Below are 19,463 nucleotides of genomic sequence, written 5' to 3' on the forward strand. Positions count from 1 at the left end.
GTTAAATGATCAACAATAAATTAAATAACTTGTCCTTGCTTGGTGCCTGTAATCCTAGCTACTCAGGAGGCAGCGATCAGAAGGATCTTGGTTTGAAGCCAGCCTATGCAAATATCTTTTAAGACCCTATCTCAAAAATATTCAAACAAAACAAGTATGGTGGAGTGACTCAAGTGATAGAGTGCCTGCCTGGCAACTGTGAAATCCTGAGTTCAAACTCCAATATTCCAAAAAACACACATTAGACAAGGTTGCATATTGATCAGTTGATGTGAATGTTGAGACTAGAGGCGCACAGGAACCTAACTGCATTTTTCCTAGGACTGAGGGCTCAGAGTTCACTTTTGTGTTTGTTTGCAGCAGTTCTACTGGCCATAGTAAGAATTAACTGTATTATCTGCACCATTATTCATATTAATAAAACTCTATTATATAGTGCCCTTATAAATCTATGATTTAACTTCAGAACTTGATTAAAATACTTTTTTAAATGCAAATAATTCCAGAATACTACAATTAGGAGATAGCATGTCTCCAAATGCACTTAGTCTGAAGTGAAAACTCTTCAGTGACAGCAAAGTGTCAGTGCCCACTGTCTTCTTTTCACACCGCATTTGGCTTGTCAGATCACAAACCCCTGGGTGCTTATTAAAACTAAGCTGTTGGGTTACACCCCAGAGTTCCTGTTTCAGTAATTCTAGGTGAGAATTTGGATTTCTCACAGTTTGTGCTCTGCTGGCACAGGCTGGCATCCTGAAAACCACTGCTCTCATTCATCTGTTTTGCAATTCTGTCTTTCACACCCTCAGCCTGCCCCCCAAAATACCTGGGACCCAGAAGCTGGCTTGCCCTCCAGCCTCAGCACAAAATTGACCTTTAATGAATTTGTGAAGGAGTAGAGAACCTAACTGAAGCCTTCGTTGTACAGAGGAGAAAAGTGAGGCCCATAGCTATTCAGTGCAGACCAGGCACCAGAACCCCAGGTTCCTTTCCCCTCCCGCACATGATGGGAGCTTCACGTAAAGGGAAGCTTTCTCTTACAATGAGCACTTGTCACCATAAGTGTAGTTAGGTGGGGACACTAGCTGAAGAACACCCTTTCCAAACCCAAAACAATGACAGAATGATTCCATCCTGCATCAATGCCTTGGACTGAGGAAAGGAGGAACTAGGGTCATGCTCCAGAGTTCCCATTTGACCAAGGCTGAAAGGAGAACTTGGCTTGCCAAATGCTCTCAGGATGACTGATAGAAAGCAAGAGTCTATTCTTCCTCCACTCATAGCATTGAGCACAAACAACAGATGAAAATGCTTCCTATACAAACTTTACTTCTATTTTAGGACCAGGAGGATGCCAGTCTAAGAAGTTACAAATGGAGAAAATAGAGAACCAGACTTAGTATTTGAGGTTGAGTAACATCTCACCACAGCAGTCAGTTTGGTAGCAATCATCAAGTACTTGTCATAAGATAAAAAAGACAAGATAAAATTCTCCCATACCATACTCATTATGGTGGCTACTGATGTATTTTTTAAAGGAAAAAACAAGTGGCCAGGTTTAGAGAAACTGAACCTCTTATTTGTCCCATCAGTGGATTGGTGGGTTGTAAAACGGTACAGCTACTATGGAAAAAGATTTGGAAGTTCCTCAGTAGGTAAACAAAATTACTATGTGAATGCAAATAAGATCAAAGTATATTATATGCATGTATATGTATGGAAATGCTATGGTAAAGTCCCTTACTATGTATGGGACTTACTATGTATGCCAATAAAAAAACAAAAAAAGTATTACATATGCTCCATCAAGCTCACCTCTGGGCACACGTCAGACAGGACAGAAAACAGGGATTTGTAGAGACACTTGTACACCATGCTTATAGCACATTATTGAAAATAGTCAAAAGGTGGAAACAACCAAATGTCCACCAGTAGGTGAAGAGGTAAACAAAATGTAGCAAATACATAGAGCGGAATGTTAAGATTTAAAAAGGAGAGAAAATCTGATTCATATTACAATGTGGAGGAAACTTATAATGCTAAATGAAGTAAACTAGATGCAAGAGGAGAACTATTGTTTATTTCACTTATATGAGGTACCTACAGTAGTCAAATTTGTAGACACAGAAAGGAGAATGGTGCTTGCCAGGGGCTGGGATAAGGAAGGAATGGGGAGTTTCTGAAGATGAGCACATTACTCTTAACCCATACCCATCTATGTGAGATGATGAAAAATTTCTGGAGATGGATGGTAATGATGGTTGTACACTTAAAAATGATTAAAATGATAAATTTTGTAATGTATATTTATCACAATTTTTCAAAATTCAGAAAAAGGGTCAATGACTTGGAAAGAAATCTAGGGAGAGTACAGGAACCCTTGTCTAACCTTCACCAAGCAGTGCCCTAGGAAGGGGTGGGAGCTGATGTCTTTATCCACATCCCCTAAGCAGTGTTGGTGTGGCCTGGTTATGTATCACTGTGAGCACAGCACCAAGAGCTCTCTGTCTCTTAGTGGATTCTTAGAATGCTGCCTTAACTGTGTTTTATCAGCACAGAAAATATAGTGTGAGAAAAAGGGCCTTAAATGCTGAACAGAAAAGGGATTCATAACAGTCAGTCTTTGAATGTTAACTTTGAGGAATTTATGTAGCCTATATTCTCTTTTTTACATCATTTCTTAAGTTTTCTTCTAGAAGCTTCTTTGCCCTCTCCTATTATATTCACAGTACATTTGAAATTGATGTGCATGTGTGTGTAAGAGAGAGAGAGCAAGACAGAGAGAGAGAGAAAGAGAGAGAGAGAGAGAGAGACAGAAGAGAGAGAGAGAGGGAGTGCAAGCAAAGTGGTGTGACATTAGTGATCAAGTTTTATTCTAATTCTTGGGCTGGTGGAGTGGCTCAAGTGATAAAGCAACTGCCTAGCAAGCAGGAGGCCCTGAATTCAAACCCCGGTGCCTCCAAAAAATAAATAATGTTGTCAAGTTTCCTCTAATTCTTAAAAGATATATGACTGATTTTGCACTGTTTATTGGAAAGACAGTTGTCTTAGGTAGCTCAGACTGCTATAACAAAATATCATAAATGGGTGCTTAAACAACATTTATTTCTCATAGTTCTGGAGTCTCAGAAGTCCAAGGTGGAAGTACCAGTTGATTGTGTTCCTGTAAGAATCCTATTGTCACTTGTAGAAGCTGACCATTTCCCTGGGCACTCACATGACCTCTCCTTTGTGTGCATAGAGAGAATGCAGCAAGAGAGTGATCTCCTTCTCACTCGTACAAAGGCATGAATCCTATCATGAGGGTCCCACCTTCATGACCTAATCTAAACCCAATGACTTGCCAAGGGCCCACTTCCAAATACCAAGAATTGGGGGTTAGTGCTTTAATATATGATTCGGGAAGAGACATAGACATTTAACCCACACAACCATCTTTTCACCAATATCTGCAATGCCAACTTTGCAATAATCAATTGTACATATACAAATAGGTCTGTATCTGTCTGCTCTATTACTCTCCATTAGAATTGTTGTCTATTTTTGCATAAGGAATACATTTCCATATTTACTATAGTTTTTAAAAACTTTTAAAAATAAATTTGGTATATGTTAGAGTAGTTCTTGTTTTCTAAGGCAATTGGTGGTATTTTTCCTGGAACAAACCAACTTCAAAGAATTATTTATACACAGTTACTGTGAAAAATACATTAAAATCTCCCACTACACTTTTGAATTTATTTCTGCTCTTAGTTCTATTAACTGCTGACATATGTATTTTACAAACTCAAAGTTTAGATCCCTATTTTGGAGTGCAACTTTTTTCACTGTTAAGTTTATTTCTGTGTTTTGTACTTCCTATATTCTTGCATTTGATCTTGACTGCTATTATCAGATAGGCAGAAAGCCCAAGAACACCTTTTTCTTGTATCTGTAAAGAAACCTTAACAGCAGACATTAGTTAATGGTCCAGGTGTGTCAAACAGGTACATCTTTATGTATTTTTGTTATATATTGATGCTTATAACTTAAAATTTTTTTATATCATTCTATAGATTGGCCCTTTTATATTTATGAAATGGTGCTTGTGACTTCTAATAGGACTTCTTGTTTTAACGTCTAATTTGGTCTGACGTTATAAAAGGTACAGCAGAGTTCTTTTATTTAGAATATTCCACCACTACATCAACTTTTTTTAACATTTCTATATTTTTATATTTAAACATGTCCTTGATAGACAACATATAGTTGTTGCTTGCAGCTTACACTCAGAGAGGATTACATTTACTTTGTGTAGCAGACTGAGCTGGGGGCCCTTCCTGGTAATCCCAGGTCATCTTAATCCAATCAGGAAATGAGATCTAAAACTGGCCTTCAGACTGAGAAGCTAGACTATTTCCAGCTCACTTCAACTCCTGAGTGTTTTTTTTTTTTTTAAATTATTGTTCAGCTTTTCTAGTTGCTCTTAGTTAATAGACTGGAACAATCTAGTCTACCATTGCTGGAAATAGAACTAAGGACAGTGGTGACATAAATCACCATTCATCTTCCAAGCAAAGCTTTACTAAACACATGGTTTTTCTAATTATTTAATGCAAGAATAATTCATTTGTGCTGTATAAGGAAAGCAGAGTTGCATCCTGCCTCATGGTCAGTGTGGGGAAAAGACAGGGGTTTCCAAAAAGAATAGCAAGTGTATGGATTAGGTATGAATTAGAAGAATTTGGACTACACATACACACACACACACACGGTATATTACCAAGTGAGCAAATTAAGTACATTAAATAAAGACAAACATTCTAAAATCAAATTTAATATTGATCCCAAATCCACAAAAATCACAAACTATGGAAACTAATTGACAGGTTTCCATTAAGCATAACTCAGCCTTTGACCATAACAACAAAGATTTCTTATTAAAAGAAAGAAAATACATTGTGTGCTAAGGTGTTCCACAGAAAGTCCTGCTGTTTTGGTTTTGGTTTTGATAACATTTAGCGGAGTCACTCTTAAAGACAGAAACTTGGGCTGGAGATGTGGCTCAAGTGACAGAACACATGCCTGGCAAGTGCAAGGCCCTGACTTTAAACCCCACAAATCTTTCTGATGAGTGACAAAGGAGAGAAAGCAAATCTCAAACATTACTGGGAAGATTGCTGGTACCTACTCTGGAGGTCTGATTTTTGGAGGGCTAAGCACTCAAACATCTCTTTTGAGTTACAGACCATTTTCAGGAATCTCAAAGTGTTCTGCAAAAGCATGCCTTTGCTTCAATCAGCCCCTCATATCTAGGATGGCTTTGCAAGAAAACATTCTTCTTATGCTCATTAACAGCATTGTGCTGGCAAACCAGCAGTCTGGAAGAAACAAAAGCCCTGACCTGAGATGTGGGGTAAATACTACCTCCTTGGTTGAGTTCAAACAGCAATGAGACATCATGGCTCCTATCAGTCAGTATTTCAGCCTTGTGGGAAGGGAGGATTCTTAGAGAATCACACAAACTACTGCTTTAGCCTTTGAATGACTGTCTAACCAGAACATCTGGGATTGGCACATGTGACAAACACACCATTATAGAATTTGATTCCACCCCTCAAGAAGCCGCTTCAGTGGTTCTGAAGTAGGAACCATTCAAAATCACCACAGGATTATGATTATGCTGTCCATTTGTAAAAGCAAATCTCTTTCAATCCCCCTGAATTAGTCAGGATACTCCACAGAAACATAACCAATAGGAGGTACAGATATTAATAAAAAAAAGGTTCATTTGGGAATTGACTCACACAAGCAAGCAGGCTGGGAAGTCCCACAATATGCCATCGGGAAAGCCAGGAGTGTAAGTCCTAGAGTCTGAAGGCTGAAAATCAGGTATTCCAGTGTCTGATGGCAGGAAAAATGGATGGCTCAGATCAAGAAAAGAGAGAATTTGCCTTTCCTCTGCATTTTTCTTCCATTCAGAACTTCAACAGATTGATTAATGCCCTTCCACACTGGTGAGGCAGATTTCTTACTCAGTACTGATTGAAATGCTGTCTCTCCTAGAAATGCTCTCCTAGACACATCCATAAGGAATGTTTTACCAGCTAGTTGGGCATCTCTTAGTCAAGTCAAGTTGTCATATAAAATGAGCCATCCTGGCCCCATATTGCAGAGAAGCTGAGAGAGTGTGTAAATTCTATTCATCTAGCAAGGAAAGGGGAATTGGAGATCATGTTAGTTAGGAAGGAAACATGAATCAATTTATCCTTTTTAGTTACAAGGAGTGAGCCTTGCTCAAGTTATCTCTCATATTGACTAATAGGAAAGGGTTCATTTTATAGAAATTATTAAAATAATGAATATTTTAAAATAAGATTCCAGATCCCACAGGGAAATGCCACCCAAACAGGAACATAAGGAAGGAAGGGAAAGGGCAGGTCCTCTTCTTTGGTTGGCAGGTACTAGAGATTGAACTCTTGCTTAGTAAGAACTCTATCACTTGTTACACACCCTCAGTCCTTTTATTTTGTTTTTTTAGACAGGCTCTCATTGCACTTTTGCTCCATAGGCCTCTGGCTTTGATCTTCTACTACTTCTACCTTTAAGTAGCTGGGATTCAGCAGGTGTCACCACATCTAGCTCTAGGTTATGCTCTTGAGAATTGGAGCATTGACATTGTGACTGTCATTCAGCCTCCCAGACAGATGGAAGACAGGTCATCATCTTGTCTTCTTGACAGCGTGAGTTCACAGAAATACAGCGTTATAGAGTCATGATTACTAACATAACTCAGCTCTTCTTCATTGCTTCTTCAACATCTCATCCTTTACCCTGTATTTCTTTTGGCCTCTTCTTCCAAACATTTGGTTATTCATGGCCCATGTGTTTCATAGTCTTTTGTTTGTTTTATTTATTTTATGGGGTTTGGGGTACTAAGATTTGAACTCAGGGCCTTGTGTGGTATGTGTTCTTTACCTTCTCTCACAGTGTCCTTTGTCTTCAACTACTAATGATATTAATATTCATTACTAAAATTTATTAAGCTCCTATATTTGAGTCAAATAGTGTGCTAAGTGCCTTATGTGACTGCGTTTACTTAAACCTAGCAACAACTTTCTGAGCAGGATACCTACTGACTCACTGCTATCTCTCATGCAAATTCTTATGAGAAACTAGTTCACTATTTTTTTGGGGGGGTGGAAATACTGGGGTTTGAACTCAGGGCCTAATGCTTGGGAGGCAGGCACTCTGCCACTTGAACCACTCCACCAACCTAGTTCATTACTTTTATATCCATCCTTGAGCAGAGCTTCCCACTAAGCAGTGAATAGACTACCTTCATCATGTTTCCAAGTTGGACCTGAGAAAAGTCATTGTGCTGTGTTTGAGAACTGTCAGGGCTGCTTCCCTCTACCGAGGCTATGGTCAAGTCCTCAGAAGGGCAAACAGGTATGGCAGGGTTTGTAGCATCATTTTCATTCAGTGAGAAAAACATGGTGAGAGCAAGTCAGTTATCTCATGAAACATCCAAGGTTCTGAATTCATCTTGTAGTTTCTTGACCAAAAAGATTTTTAGACTCCTTCATGGCATCTTTCTTTATCTATAGATATATTTTTAATTCATTTATTCATATATGCATATATTGTTTAGGCCTTTTCTCCCCCCTGCCCTTACCCCCTCCCTCTTCCCTCACCTCCCTTGCTTCCAGGCAGAATCTGTTCTGCCCTTATCTCTAATTTTGTTGAAGAGTAGACATAAGGAATAACAAGAAAGACATAGTGTTTTTGCTAGTTGAGATAAGGACAGCTATACAGAGAGATTCCTAGCATTGCTTCCATGTACAAGTGTATTACAACCCAAATTGATTATTATAACCCAAATAGATATTTTATCAGAAGTTTTCTAACTTAATGTGAAGACATAATGCTCATTTAATGAAGGAAAAAAAAGAAGAAAAAATAGTAGCAATTCAGTTCTTCTAGGTGGGCAAGGCAGACCTAGGCATGGCACCTGCAGGAGATCAATGTCTTGATAAGGTCACTGAACTGGATCTGAACTGCCCAGCACAGTTAACAGAAGTCAGGAGGAGTAATTGGTAGGAGTGTTTCAGTCAAGTTCTCAGGAACTTTGAGGAAAATATCAGGAACCAAAGGTATTACTCACATTACTCAACTTCAAGGTTAAGCTCAATAAGAAGGTTAAGACAATGACAGAAGAATCAAAAGCAGAAATTCAGTGGACTGAGATGAAAGGCTATGGATGAAAAGATAACCAATGGATTGAGACTAGCAACACACCATTATATCAGACCCACACTAGACAATGTAGACATGTGAGGTGGCTATGAGAGTGATTGCATGAAATGTTTATGTACTTCAGAATTCAGTAATTGCCATCAATGTTTCTTTTACATCCTCATAAGAGTCCATGATTTTTAATGTATTTTCATATTCTCTATTAAAGAAATTTCATTGTAGAGAATTTAAGTTAATGACTGATTTAAAAATCATAGCTTTAATAAAGCTTTAAAATAAAAGTTCATATTTTGAGATCCTCAAAATTATATGATTTATTTTAGAAATCAACACTCAAAACAAATACAAATGTTAAATGTTATATGAAAGAAATATACTCCTTAGATAATTGTGAATATTAGTGTCGGGCAAGGATTACTGTTGTTAATATTTAATGATAAGGTGTCTTCTAAACCTTTAAGTGAAACCTCTAATTAAGAAAATGCTAATGCATAAGGATAGCCTTTCCATTAGCATGCACCATATCTAATTGCTTCTCCATTTTTCCTAGGAAGACAATGCCTGTTCATTATTTGCTTTCCTAGTATGAATAAAATATTTGATTTGGCATTTTAGATATACAAAATAACTATTAAGGAATATAATTACATAAATGAACTAGAATTGGGTTGATCAAATGAATATTTTCTAAAGTCCTAACTTTATGATAATAAACATTTTGTCTGTACTTCAACATGACCATGACTAAGCTCTAATGTTCCTAATAGGAATATTATTTTGATAAAGATACTGTCAGATAACTTACTAACAGGATTTTCTATTTTTTTATTATAAAGAATACATAATCACTTAAATACAGTTTTTTTTTTTCAGGAAAAACACTACACAGGTCTTTAAAGGGAGATTGTAATTCTCATTATCATTTTAAACAATCCATTAAAAACACTTGGTTACACATATGTGTGGATAATATTGGACTGACTGCCTGGAGTTGAATGTTACATTTTTTACATAGTGGCTATGTGAAATTGGACTATTCTTATAATTTCTGAGCTTCAATCTCTTTATCTATAAAATGGAAATAAATTTCTATATTTTGATGTTAGTTTGGGGATTCATGATAGTGTCTATAAAATATTCATGCAGCATTTGGTTCCTAGTGGACAATGAAATACCAATTCTTATTTCAATGCTGGTAAGTGCAGTATATATTCGAGCAATGCCCACTCATACCAATCAGTAAACATTTACAAAAATGCTAAAACTGCTAAGGAAAACAAAGGTTTGACAGACATAGACCTTTCTTTGAGAATACATTACTCACTTCATTAAAACGTTCTTCATATATAAAATTACAGTTCTCTAGGATTTACTTTCACAAATTATCACAGCAAAGAAACTATTGTGTTTGTTTGCAGGTAAGGGTTTATTTTATTCCAGGCAGATTTTTTATTTCAATTGGATTTTGTAGTCCTACAGCTTCATGGACAGTTCCCAAGACCTCAGACTCTTCAAGATTAGAATTTTGAATTAAATGTATCATTTTAAAATAAATTATTTTTAAAACATTTTGTGCAACTGATGGCATTCTCTGAAAAATACTTATTAATTTATTATGCTTGTGATATAAATCATGAGCTTCTATGAACTTCTTTTTTTTTTTTTTCTTATCTAATGGAGATTTTATTTTTTTAGGACAGGGTAGAATTTCTATGTCAAAGAGTTATGCATTTTTTTAACATAGAAAGAAAAAGCCAGTTTTCTTTTTATTAATACAAAAAAACCCTAAAGGATCATAAAAGAAATTTAAATACTTTGTGACATGAGCTACATTATTGAAACTATATAGAAGTTCCATATTATTTGCAAAGTATTTCAAAAGTTCTGGTTACAAATTTAAGGAGACAATTATTTCAGGTAGAATGTATATGTATATAGAGATATATAGAATTATACATATGAATTTTAATTCAAGTTTGCCTCAGTAATCTGTTCATTAAACAATGGGGGAAAACCTTTGCCTATTTTTCAACTTCTTTTCTAAGTTTGCTTATATTTAACCATCCATTGCAAAGGCTTTATTCAGTCTCCATACTTTATAAAGCATAGTGTCTTCATTGACTAATCTTACCTTTCAAGAATAAAGGGGCAACTTTTGGTTTTGGATTTATAATTAATGAATAATATGTATTCATTAACTAAACGAATAGTACATAGTATTTAATGAATCATATCCTACTAAATATGTGTCTGTGTGATAAGCACTATCTGTAAGAGCATAAAGTCTTCACATAATTTTAGGACATTGTTGCCAATTGGTTGCAAAATTATGGATATTCAAATGCATGTATATGGTTTGGCTATTGTCAAATGAAATGATTATCTGCACTGCTCCCAGAAAGGGTGTCTCTGTATGTGATGAAATTTAACTGGTATTTTTCCCCATGTTTTCCTTTTCTTTTGTCCCTTCCCACATGGAGAAATCCAAAGAGCTTTTTTGCTCATTGCTTTACAAAATAAAGGAAGCAGCAGGTTGACCCCAGGTACTCCCATGAATATCAGAAAGCAAGGAAGAGAGACCCTCAACAGGAAGGATGGATATGTACAGGACACTTGAGCCCTAATGAAGAAGGACAAGAAGAGGTCATGGATGCTTTGGCAGATCTAGCAAGGACAGAGGGTATAAAAGAACAACTGAGTTTCTCCCTCACCACTGCATGCCCTTGTCCATGCAAACCCAACAGAATGAGGCTCATCCTACACCAAAGATGGGGGACAATACCCTGACTGGATAGCCAAGTTTTATTCTATCACTTTGGCAGGATCTGAGTTAAAAAAAATTAAATTTAAACTATGGGGAAATTCCTTTCTAAGGAATTCAGAGACATGAATAAATTATGATCATCCATTAGTTTTAAGCAAAGGACTCTTACCAAAGATATACTATAGATTGGAACAACAGACAACATGTCATGCTTACAAATTCCCTGTCAAAGGCACTCTTTGTTTGAGAATTATCGTCTGTAGGTTATGTCTTCTAACAGAATCTGCTATTGAAGACTGAGAATGATTCACAAGAATTGTATGGGACGTGGCCATTGACTTACAATTATAAGCTCTGATCAAATCAGTATCAGAAACTCCCTGCTTTGTAGCAGTGGATTCTTGGTCAGAAGTTACATCCCCTTAACTATATCCTTCAAAGCCACCATAACTGAGCATATCCTTAATTACAGATCATTTGAACAATTTATAAAATAGCATCTTTAAAAAGAGAATGCTATTTGCATATTATTTAGCTATGTGTTAAGGAGAATAAAATATAATATAATCATCTGGCTGGATTTTTTCCTTTTTGGCGTTGTCTAAAAGTCTCGAGCAAAGTCTACCTCAGTGCTTCTCAAACTATCTGTAGTGTTTGACCACATTATAAATTTTTCCAATTCATTATAGATTCTTTAATAATAGAGTAAATAAGTTTAGTAGGAAATTAAAATGGTATAAAATACAAAATATAATTTCAAATATTTTATAATTAGAATCAATATAAATAAAGTTATTCGTTAATTTCTATAAAAGTTTGTAAATGCTTATTCTTCATCTGTCCTTTTCACAGAGAGATAGCTGGTAAATAACTGGTAATTGTAAACAGGTAACTAACAGAACCCACACTGAGAAACACTGGTCTAGCAAAGGAGAAAAGACACCTCTCATTTTAAAAGATCTTAAAATGCACAGCAATAAGAACAAAGAACACTATGTATCTTATAGAGATACAATGTATCCTCTTCATATAATTTAGAATTGCCTTGTGTATTCACCATCAACCATATGGAAAGCTGTCCATTTATATTTCAGTCTTTTCTCCCAAGTTCAATTTATGAATGTTCAAGCCCTTCTCTAGGTGTTTTCCTAAGATTACTCAATGATATATCCCAATGTGAATTCCTCATCTACCTGACAGCTCCACTTCTGTGTTCCTCACCTTATTAGTAATGACATTTTCCTCCCAGACATAGAGGCATCATCAGCTTTTCCTCTTGCTTCCTTCTTCAACCTCCCCAATGTGTTGCCAAGTCATTGTAATATCTTTAATTATTTTCATGCCTAGACCCCCATACTTCCCATGTGGTTCTTTGAGAGACCCTCCCTACTATCTCTCTATGCACTCCCTTAATCTAGCAACCCTGCTCGTGGCACTTCTCTGCCTAAACATATTTAGTACTTTTCCCAGCATTAACTATACAGAGCCTGATATTGAAAGCTCTCCCTTTTTCTGTTAACCCTCTTCACAAAAGCCAACTCCTAACAAACTGAACTCCTCATGCCATGTCTTTTTGTGCTTCCATGTTTTTGATCACAGCTTTAGTCTCCTGCAATGTCCTTCCAAATCTGAAGTCAAGTGTGCCCCAATGTTATCCACTGTTTCAAAGTCAAATCCTTGATCAATTGTTAATCCATGAGCGTCTTCTTTCAGCTGAGCTGTTTGCTCATGGTCATTTGTCAGAAGCCTCTCCTGGATCATTCATCTTCTAGTTCCTACTCTTTGATGCTGAGTTCCATTTCCAGTTTTTTGCCTTGATTACTCAAAAAAGTCAATTTCCATATGACTATTAGATTGAATAGATTATTTGTTAAATAAAAGTTGGAAATTAATGTTGGGAAATATATTAATCTTTACTGCATATCATAGCAATAAACTGTCATTTGTACAAAAGATGCTGACTGTGGGTAATAAAAATACATTTAGAATAATGAACATTATAACATAATAGAAATACAGATTTATTGAGTGCTTATGTACCAGCCACCCAGAAAGAATTTTGTATAAATGATCTAATTTTATTATTACAATATCTGTTTGAATTGGTATTATTAATTTCCAATTTGTGGAACAGATGTTGAAGTTTAAAGAGGTTAATTAAGGTAACGTGAATACTTAATTAGTATTATTAGGATTTTAACAAAAGTTATGAAGTGGGATTTGAGTCATCTTCAGCCTGACTTTAACATATGCTTCAAACTTATACTAATTTAGATTAACTGTTGCTATAACACAAGTATAAAGGAGTCAAACCCCGTATCAAGTGATGTTCTTATTTACTTGGTAAGTACCATGTGCTATACATGTTAACTACATTAGAAAAACTCAGAACATATTTTTTAAAAACACAGCGAAAGAAGATACAGCTATTAGCTCAAACACAATTTTTAAGATTTAATGTAATAAAGTAAAGAGGCTAATTTAAAGCTAAAAATATTCTCTAAGACAATAAGAACAAAATTGTTTTCTTGGGTTTAAGCAAATACTAGACATCAAAAACCATACCAAGTTCCTTACGACTTTTAATGAAAGTAATAGTCATGCGGCTGTAATAGAAAGTCGTGGTCATGTAACAACCATACCCCGAGCTCAGCATTTACCCCATGGAAACATAAAATCCCAGCAGAAAGCATGACTAATGTTGGGAAAACTCTACAACAAAACAAAAAGGTTCATTGTCCACAATATTCTTAAAGAAGAGCTTTGAAATTGCTTCTAGATTTTTGAGCTTAAGAACTCATGAGGATATGAGGAATATTTTTATTCATTCCTTTAATAAATATTTGCTAAATGTCTTTTGTGGGTTTGTGCTGCTTTGCCACAGTACAAAGTGCTTACAGTCTAATGAAGAATACAAGGTGTTAGTTAGTACTAATATCTGAATCACACGGTAAGAATAGGCAATTGCTACACAAAAGGTCAGCCATTTGTTTTTTGTGATGCTACTAGTTATTCTCTATTATCCCCCAAAATTGAAAAGTTTGTACTGGAGGGTTGAATTCAGGGCCTTTCATTTGCTGGGCAGGTACACTACCACTTGAGCTACTCTACCAGCTTTTTTTGTGTTGGTTATTTTTGAGGTAGGGTCTCATTTTATGCTGAGGCTGGTCTGGACTTTGATCCTTTTATTTATGCTTCCCCACATAGGTAGGATGACAGGTGTGTACCACTGCACCCAGCCTTTGGTTGAGATGGGGAGGATCTCGTGAACTTTTTGCCCTAGCTGGCCTTGAACCACAATCCTTCAATCTCTAACTCCAAATAGTTAGAATTATAGGCTTGAGACACCAGGCCTTAAAAATTAGAAGTTTAACACCATAGTGGTAAAAACATTTCCTTTTGGTGTTACACAGCAGTAATGCTAAATAAGCTAAGCTCTACTTGCTTAAGTCTTGCAGGGAAGATAATGTTCTCAGAAGTAACTGAACTACTAAAAGAGGTCATTTATTACAGCCACCTGGTAAATATAAATGAGCATTCTTATTTCTCAATCCTCTTCTTTAACTGAAATATTTCCTTTCGTTTACTAAACATATGTAACTTTTACAACTTAGTGCCAAGAAGAAGGGTAATAATTACAGATAGCTTTTTAAAAAACATTTCTCCATGTGTTATGCACTTAGTATACTATTTCAAATAATTTTTAGAACACACTTTGCAGGCAATGCTATCATCTCTGTTTTATCAAAGAGGAAAAAACACAGCTTGGAAAGAATGATTAGTTCTCCCAGAATTACTCAGCTAGTGAATAATTTGATGTTGGAATCTCATTTGTCTGGTTTCCGGGTCCATAGGCTTCACCCTAATGCTAGGTTGTCTCAATGACAGATGAATTGAGATTATCTAAGTCCCTATAATCATTCTATTGCTGACTTGACAAAGACTTCAGGCAGCTACAGCTGTATGTCCAAGCTAAGATCCTTTACCAGTGGAACACAAGCACTCAGAAAAAGAATTAGTACATCCCAATGTCAATGACTTATTTCCTGACTGTGGAGGTTTATAATCTACCACCATTCGTGTGCAGCAATTATTTTTCTAACTATCAATTGCTAAGAATTATTTTCTTTGGAGACCAAATGAGTAAGGCCTTCACAAGGTGGCAACTGTGTGGCTGGAAATATAAAGTGCACAAGTGTAGTGAAAAAAGAGAGGAATGCTGGGAAAACAGTAAAGTGTAATCTAGGAATAAGTACGTTGGGAGGTAAAGGTGAAGATCTCACCTCACTTGGTGAATCACATATATGGGGTGCAACACAGTGAGATAAAGAAAGAGAACTGAATATCTTCCCCTCCTGACTCAAATGTAGCAGCTAGTATGTGAGTGAAAGGGTGAGCACATGTCCCTTGGGCCACTCATTTGTGGAATCTCAGGGTCTCAACATCTTAGTGGAAGGGGGCACAGACCCAAATTGCAAGAGTTTGCATAATTTCCTACTCTAATTACTTTTACAATTTTTGGTTTTAACAAAGGCCAAGTACAGGATTAGTTCAAATGTAAACCTCATAAGTTATCTATGCAATCTAGAATCTGCAAATTCAAGTTTTCCTTCATAACCAAGGCACTAGTGTTACGAGTAGATCTATGTTTCTCAAGGATTTGTTTCTATTTGTTTTTACATGTATTCACTCTATTTCCAGTCACTCTTTTTTCTTCCATTCTATTTTTATTTATTTATTTTGTGTTTTACTCTTTCCTAACTTTACATTACCATCTCTCTCTTTCCATGACCCCAGACTTTTGAAAATAATACTTAGTTTTTAATGTTAACCAAGTAGGCTGTCAACAGAAGCTGTTAATTGACAGATGAGCTGGCACTGGCAGGGAGATAATTTAAATTTGTTGTGTTAGATGTTTGTTTATTCAGTGTTATCAATAGTCACCACAGAAATCCACAAGTGAAAAGTTTACCTCGGAGTGCAAAAGATGTATAATATTGAAGGAAAAATTACTTTAATACTTTAGTCTTTCTCTTTTGTCTCTTTCTACATTTTAGTAACTAAAGAGAATGAAAAGAAAAGAGTAAATATTTAAAAAGAAAACTGCTTGATTGGGGGGCTTGTCTACTGTCCTGCTCTGTCCATACCTCTTCTGCTACAGACTGTAGGAACACACAATCAGGAAGAGACTTTAAAACACATCTCTGTGCATATTATTTCTAAAATTCAATTTCTTTCAGTAAAACTGGATGCATTTGCTGTTGCAAAATAGCCTATTCTGTAAATATGTTCAAGTATACTTCTATTCAAAAAAGTATTGCAAACTTTGGACAATATAAGCATAGCCTAATATGTTCAAGAATTGAAAAGAATATCACTTCTTTTAGTGGCCATAGTGCACATTCCAGTGCCTACTTGTTAAAAGAACCAAGACTAGAGTAGAAAGTCAGAGTGTAGATCTGTTTGCTCATGAAACATTAATTGCGTAAATGTTAAGGACCAGTTGCTGATAACAAAGGTCTAATTCCTTAGGCATATGCAGTCTAGCCCACTTTCCAAATGCAATTAATTTTCCTTAGGGAAAAATATCAAAGGATAAATGCATTTGTAATACAATATTTTAAATGAAAGGCTTTAATTTAATAGTACTTAGCTGCCTGTTTTAGCATTGATACGAATGTCAGGCAGTTTTGTGAAATTGTGATTATTTAAATTGTGAATTAATTAGAATCAGTCCTGAAGCAAAAGTCCTTCAGCAAAGACATTTTTTGGGGAGGTGGATTTAAGGTGGAGAATAACTGTGCTATTAAGGCTGACTGTTCTACAATGCAGAAACCTCCATCAGTGAATGGACTCCCCCTCTAAGCCGCCTTTCACCATTTCACTATTCTTTTGTAGAATTCAGAAAGGTAATCGTTTGGCATGGTGGTGCACATCTATAATCCCAGCTACTCTGGAAGCACAGATAGGAGGATTAAGGTTTGGAGGACAGTCTAGGCAAGAGCACAAGACCCTATCAAAAGCAAAATAAAGCAAAAAAAAGGAGGGGAGGGGGAACTGGGAGTATGGCTAAAGTGGGACGTGGGAGAGTATTTGCCTAGCAAGCAAGAGGCCCTGAGCTCAATTCCCACTAAAGCCAAACAAAAAAGATGAAAATTTTGTACACAGTTAGGAATATGTTCTGCTAATTAAAAATTAAAATGCAATTTCTTCTAAAGTGCACAGCTTGCAAGAGTAACGGGCTGGGTGCTGCTTTTGATAGCAAAAGAGGTGTGTGGGGGTGTGGGGGTGTGGCTGTGTGTGTGTGGAGGGGGTATGTGCTGAGGGAAGTGTCTCCAATTCCCAGCGAAATGGGTCACATGAAGTCAGTCCATGTTTCTGTAGTAACACAAGGCACTGTGGCAAGAACTGAAGACCTCTAGGGGACATAATCAGAGGTCTCCTGAGCATTACAAGTTCCGTTTGCCTCAGATGAGGTGATACATAGGTGAACTGCCTAGTTGTCACATACAGGAAACCCATCCCACTTGGGATAAGACTTAGAGCCCATCCTTTGAAAGTAAGGAACCAGAGTTTCACTCTCTTAAAAATCAAATCATTGCCTCCAAGGTGGATTACGTGCATATCTGCTATATTTTGCAGCTAAGAAAGGGACTTTCAGCCTCCTTTAAAGTCCTTGTGAAAGCCAGACTAATAATGTCTAAGTATCAAAGCTTCAGGTAGAAGAGAAAAAAATTCCTGCCCTGTCCCTCAAGCCTTCCTTCCTCTTCCCCTGCTAGCATCAGAGAGGCTTCGCTCTCAGACAAACAAAAGTCTTTCAGGATGTATGTTTTTTAAAAAAATAGAAAAACCAAAGAATTAGGACCCCAAAAAAGTTCAAGAAGGGCACCCAGAGTGTGCAAACTGCACACTTTCCAAAGTTCGCTTAGGAAGGTGGATGTGGCAGGAGAGGTGGGCTGTTCCAACAGACAGGCGGATGTGGGCCTGGCATCTACTCACATTTCTCCGTCCTCTGAGTCGCTGGCCGAGGCCCACTCCTCGCCAATGTTGGGCAGGATGAAGAGTTGGGTCTTGTGGCCAGGTCCCGGGGCCATCCAAGAGCTGGGCTCTCGCTCTCCAGGGCTGGACTGGCGAGTGACCCGTGGACTGGCGGACACAGTGCTGCCCCCGAAGCCGGCAACAGATGGCATCGCTGCCCAGACCCCGCCAGGACCGGGGGACAACCGCGCCAGGGCCACCAGGTGGCCGGGGGAGCCGGCGGCGCTGCAGCCGCCGCTGGAGGGGGTGGGGGCGGGAGTCGGGGTCGCGGTCTGGGCTGAAGGCTGGGGTGGGGGCTGGGGTTGGAGCTGAGCTCTGGTTACCCTCGGACTGCCAGGCAAGGAGAGGGGGGACCCTACTGCTTCTGCCCCGCGGCTCGTGGCCGAGGCCCGGGGGTTGGAGACGGCCACCAGGGGCTGCAGCGGGGTGTGCGGTCCCCGCGGGGCGCAGCAGTCCCGAGCCAGTGAGGGGAGTAGAGTCACGGTCACCCCCGTGCTAAGCGAGGTGCCCGCGCCCGAGCCCGCCGGCCCCATGGACCCTGCGATTGCCGTGCCTCCTGGGTGGCTGGAGGGAGCGACAGGAGAGGGGACAGCGGGGGACGCCGTCGATGTCTTGAAGATTTTGGCAAAGAGAGACCCGAGGTCCAGCACGGCCACCTTCATGCTTTGGCCTTGGAAGTGCGGTCCTCCCTGCTGCTTGAACCTGAAGAACACCAGGAGCTGCCCTGCGAGGCTCCATCCACAGCAGCCCGCGGGGATCTGGACCCGTGCTGGTCCCCGCACACCACCGAGCCCCAGCGACCTCGGGTTCTCTCCCCACCCCAGGGACTTCTTCGGACGGACCTTTGCTGACCGCCTAGCTGGGTCCCCACTACCGCTGAGGCTACAGGTGGCGACAGCTGGACCTTAGCCACCCTCTGCACGGAGCATCCTCCCTTTGCAGGTGCGGGGACACCTCCAAGGGTCCTGGAGGCCTGGCAGGGGACCGGCTGCGGCTGCTCAGCCACCACAGCTTAGTGCGCAGATTGCCGCCCGCCTCGCTGTCTGGAGACACCCCGACCTCCCCGGGCGGGTGCTGGCGGTTGCTAAGCTAAACAAAAACCCTGCTTAGCTCACTGCTAATTGGGCCCCGACTGTAGCTCAGGGCCCTGTCTACAATAGCAACCCTGGCTGCCTCCTTGATTCAAGCCTTAAAGGAACAGTCTCAAATTTCTCCATCACCCTCAGAGTTTCTCCACATTCTTGATAGCCCTGGGAAACATAACCCTGGTTCCAAAACGGTTTAGGGATTCCACGCAGTCCTACAAGGTCAAAAGTGGGAAGTCAAGGTTAGTTCTCTAATGTAAGGGGAGGAACATAAAAAGCTACATTCAAGGGAATATGCCTAAAACATCAGCAGGGTCCACTTCCCCTATTCCAGAGTC

The 19,463-nt window shown here is 38.6% G+C and overlaps 1 protein-coding gene across 3 annotated transcripts in view; it reads right to left on the reverse strand.

The window, feature by feature from the left end:
• Positions 1 to 18,144, reverse strand: part of Fam149a (family with sequence similarity 149 member A) — a 60,646-nt gene extending 42,502 nt beyond the window's left edge. Inside the window, exon 1 of one of the 3 annotated variants that reach the window (XM_074054789.1) lies at positions 18,002 to 18,144. In XM_074054789.1, coding sequence (XP_073910890.1) covers positions 18,002 to 18,096 — 95 coding nt within the window. In that variant the 5' untranslated portion in view covers positions 18,097 to 18,144. The remainder of the gene's footprint in view (positions 1 to 18,001) is intronic. The other 2 variants (XM_074054788.1, XM_074054790.1) reach the window with 2 other exon arrangements.
• Between the last annotated feature and the right edge of the window lie 1,319 nt (positions 18,145 to 19,463).

The sequence above is a fragment of the Castor canadensis genome, chromosome 14 (assembly GCF_047511655.1).
Source record: "Castor canadensis chromosome 14, mCasCan1.hap1v2, whole genome shotgun sequence".
Classification (NCBI taxonomy): domain Eukaryota; kingdom Metazoa; phylum Chordata; class Mammalia; order Rodentia; family Castoridae; genus Castor; species Castor canadensis.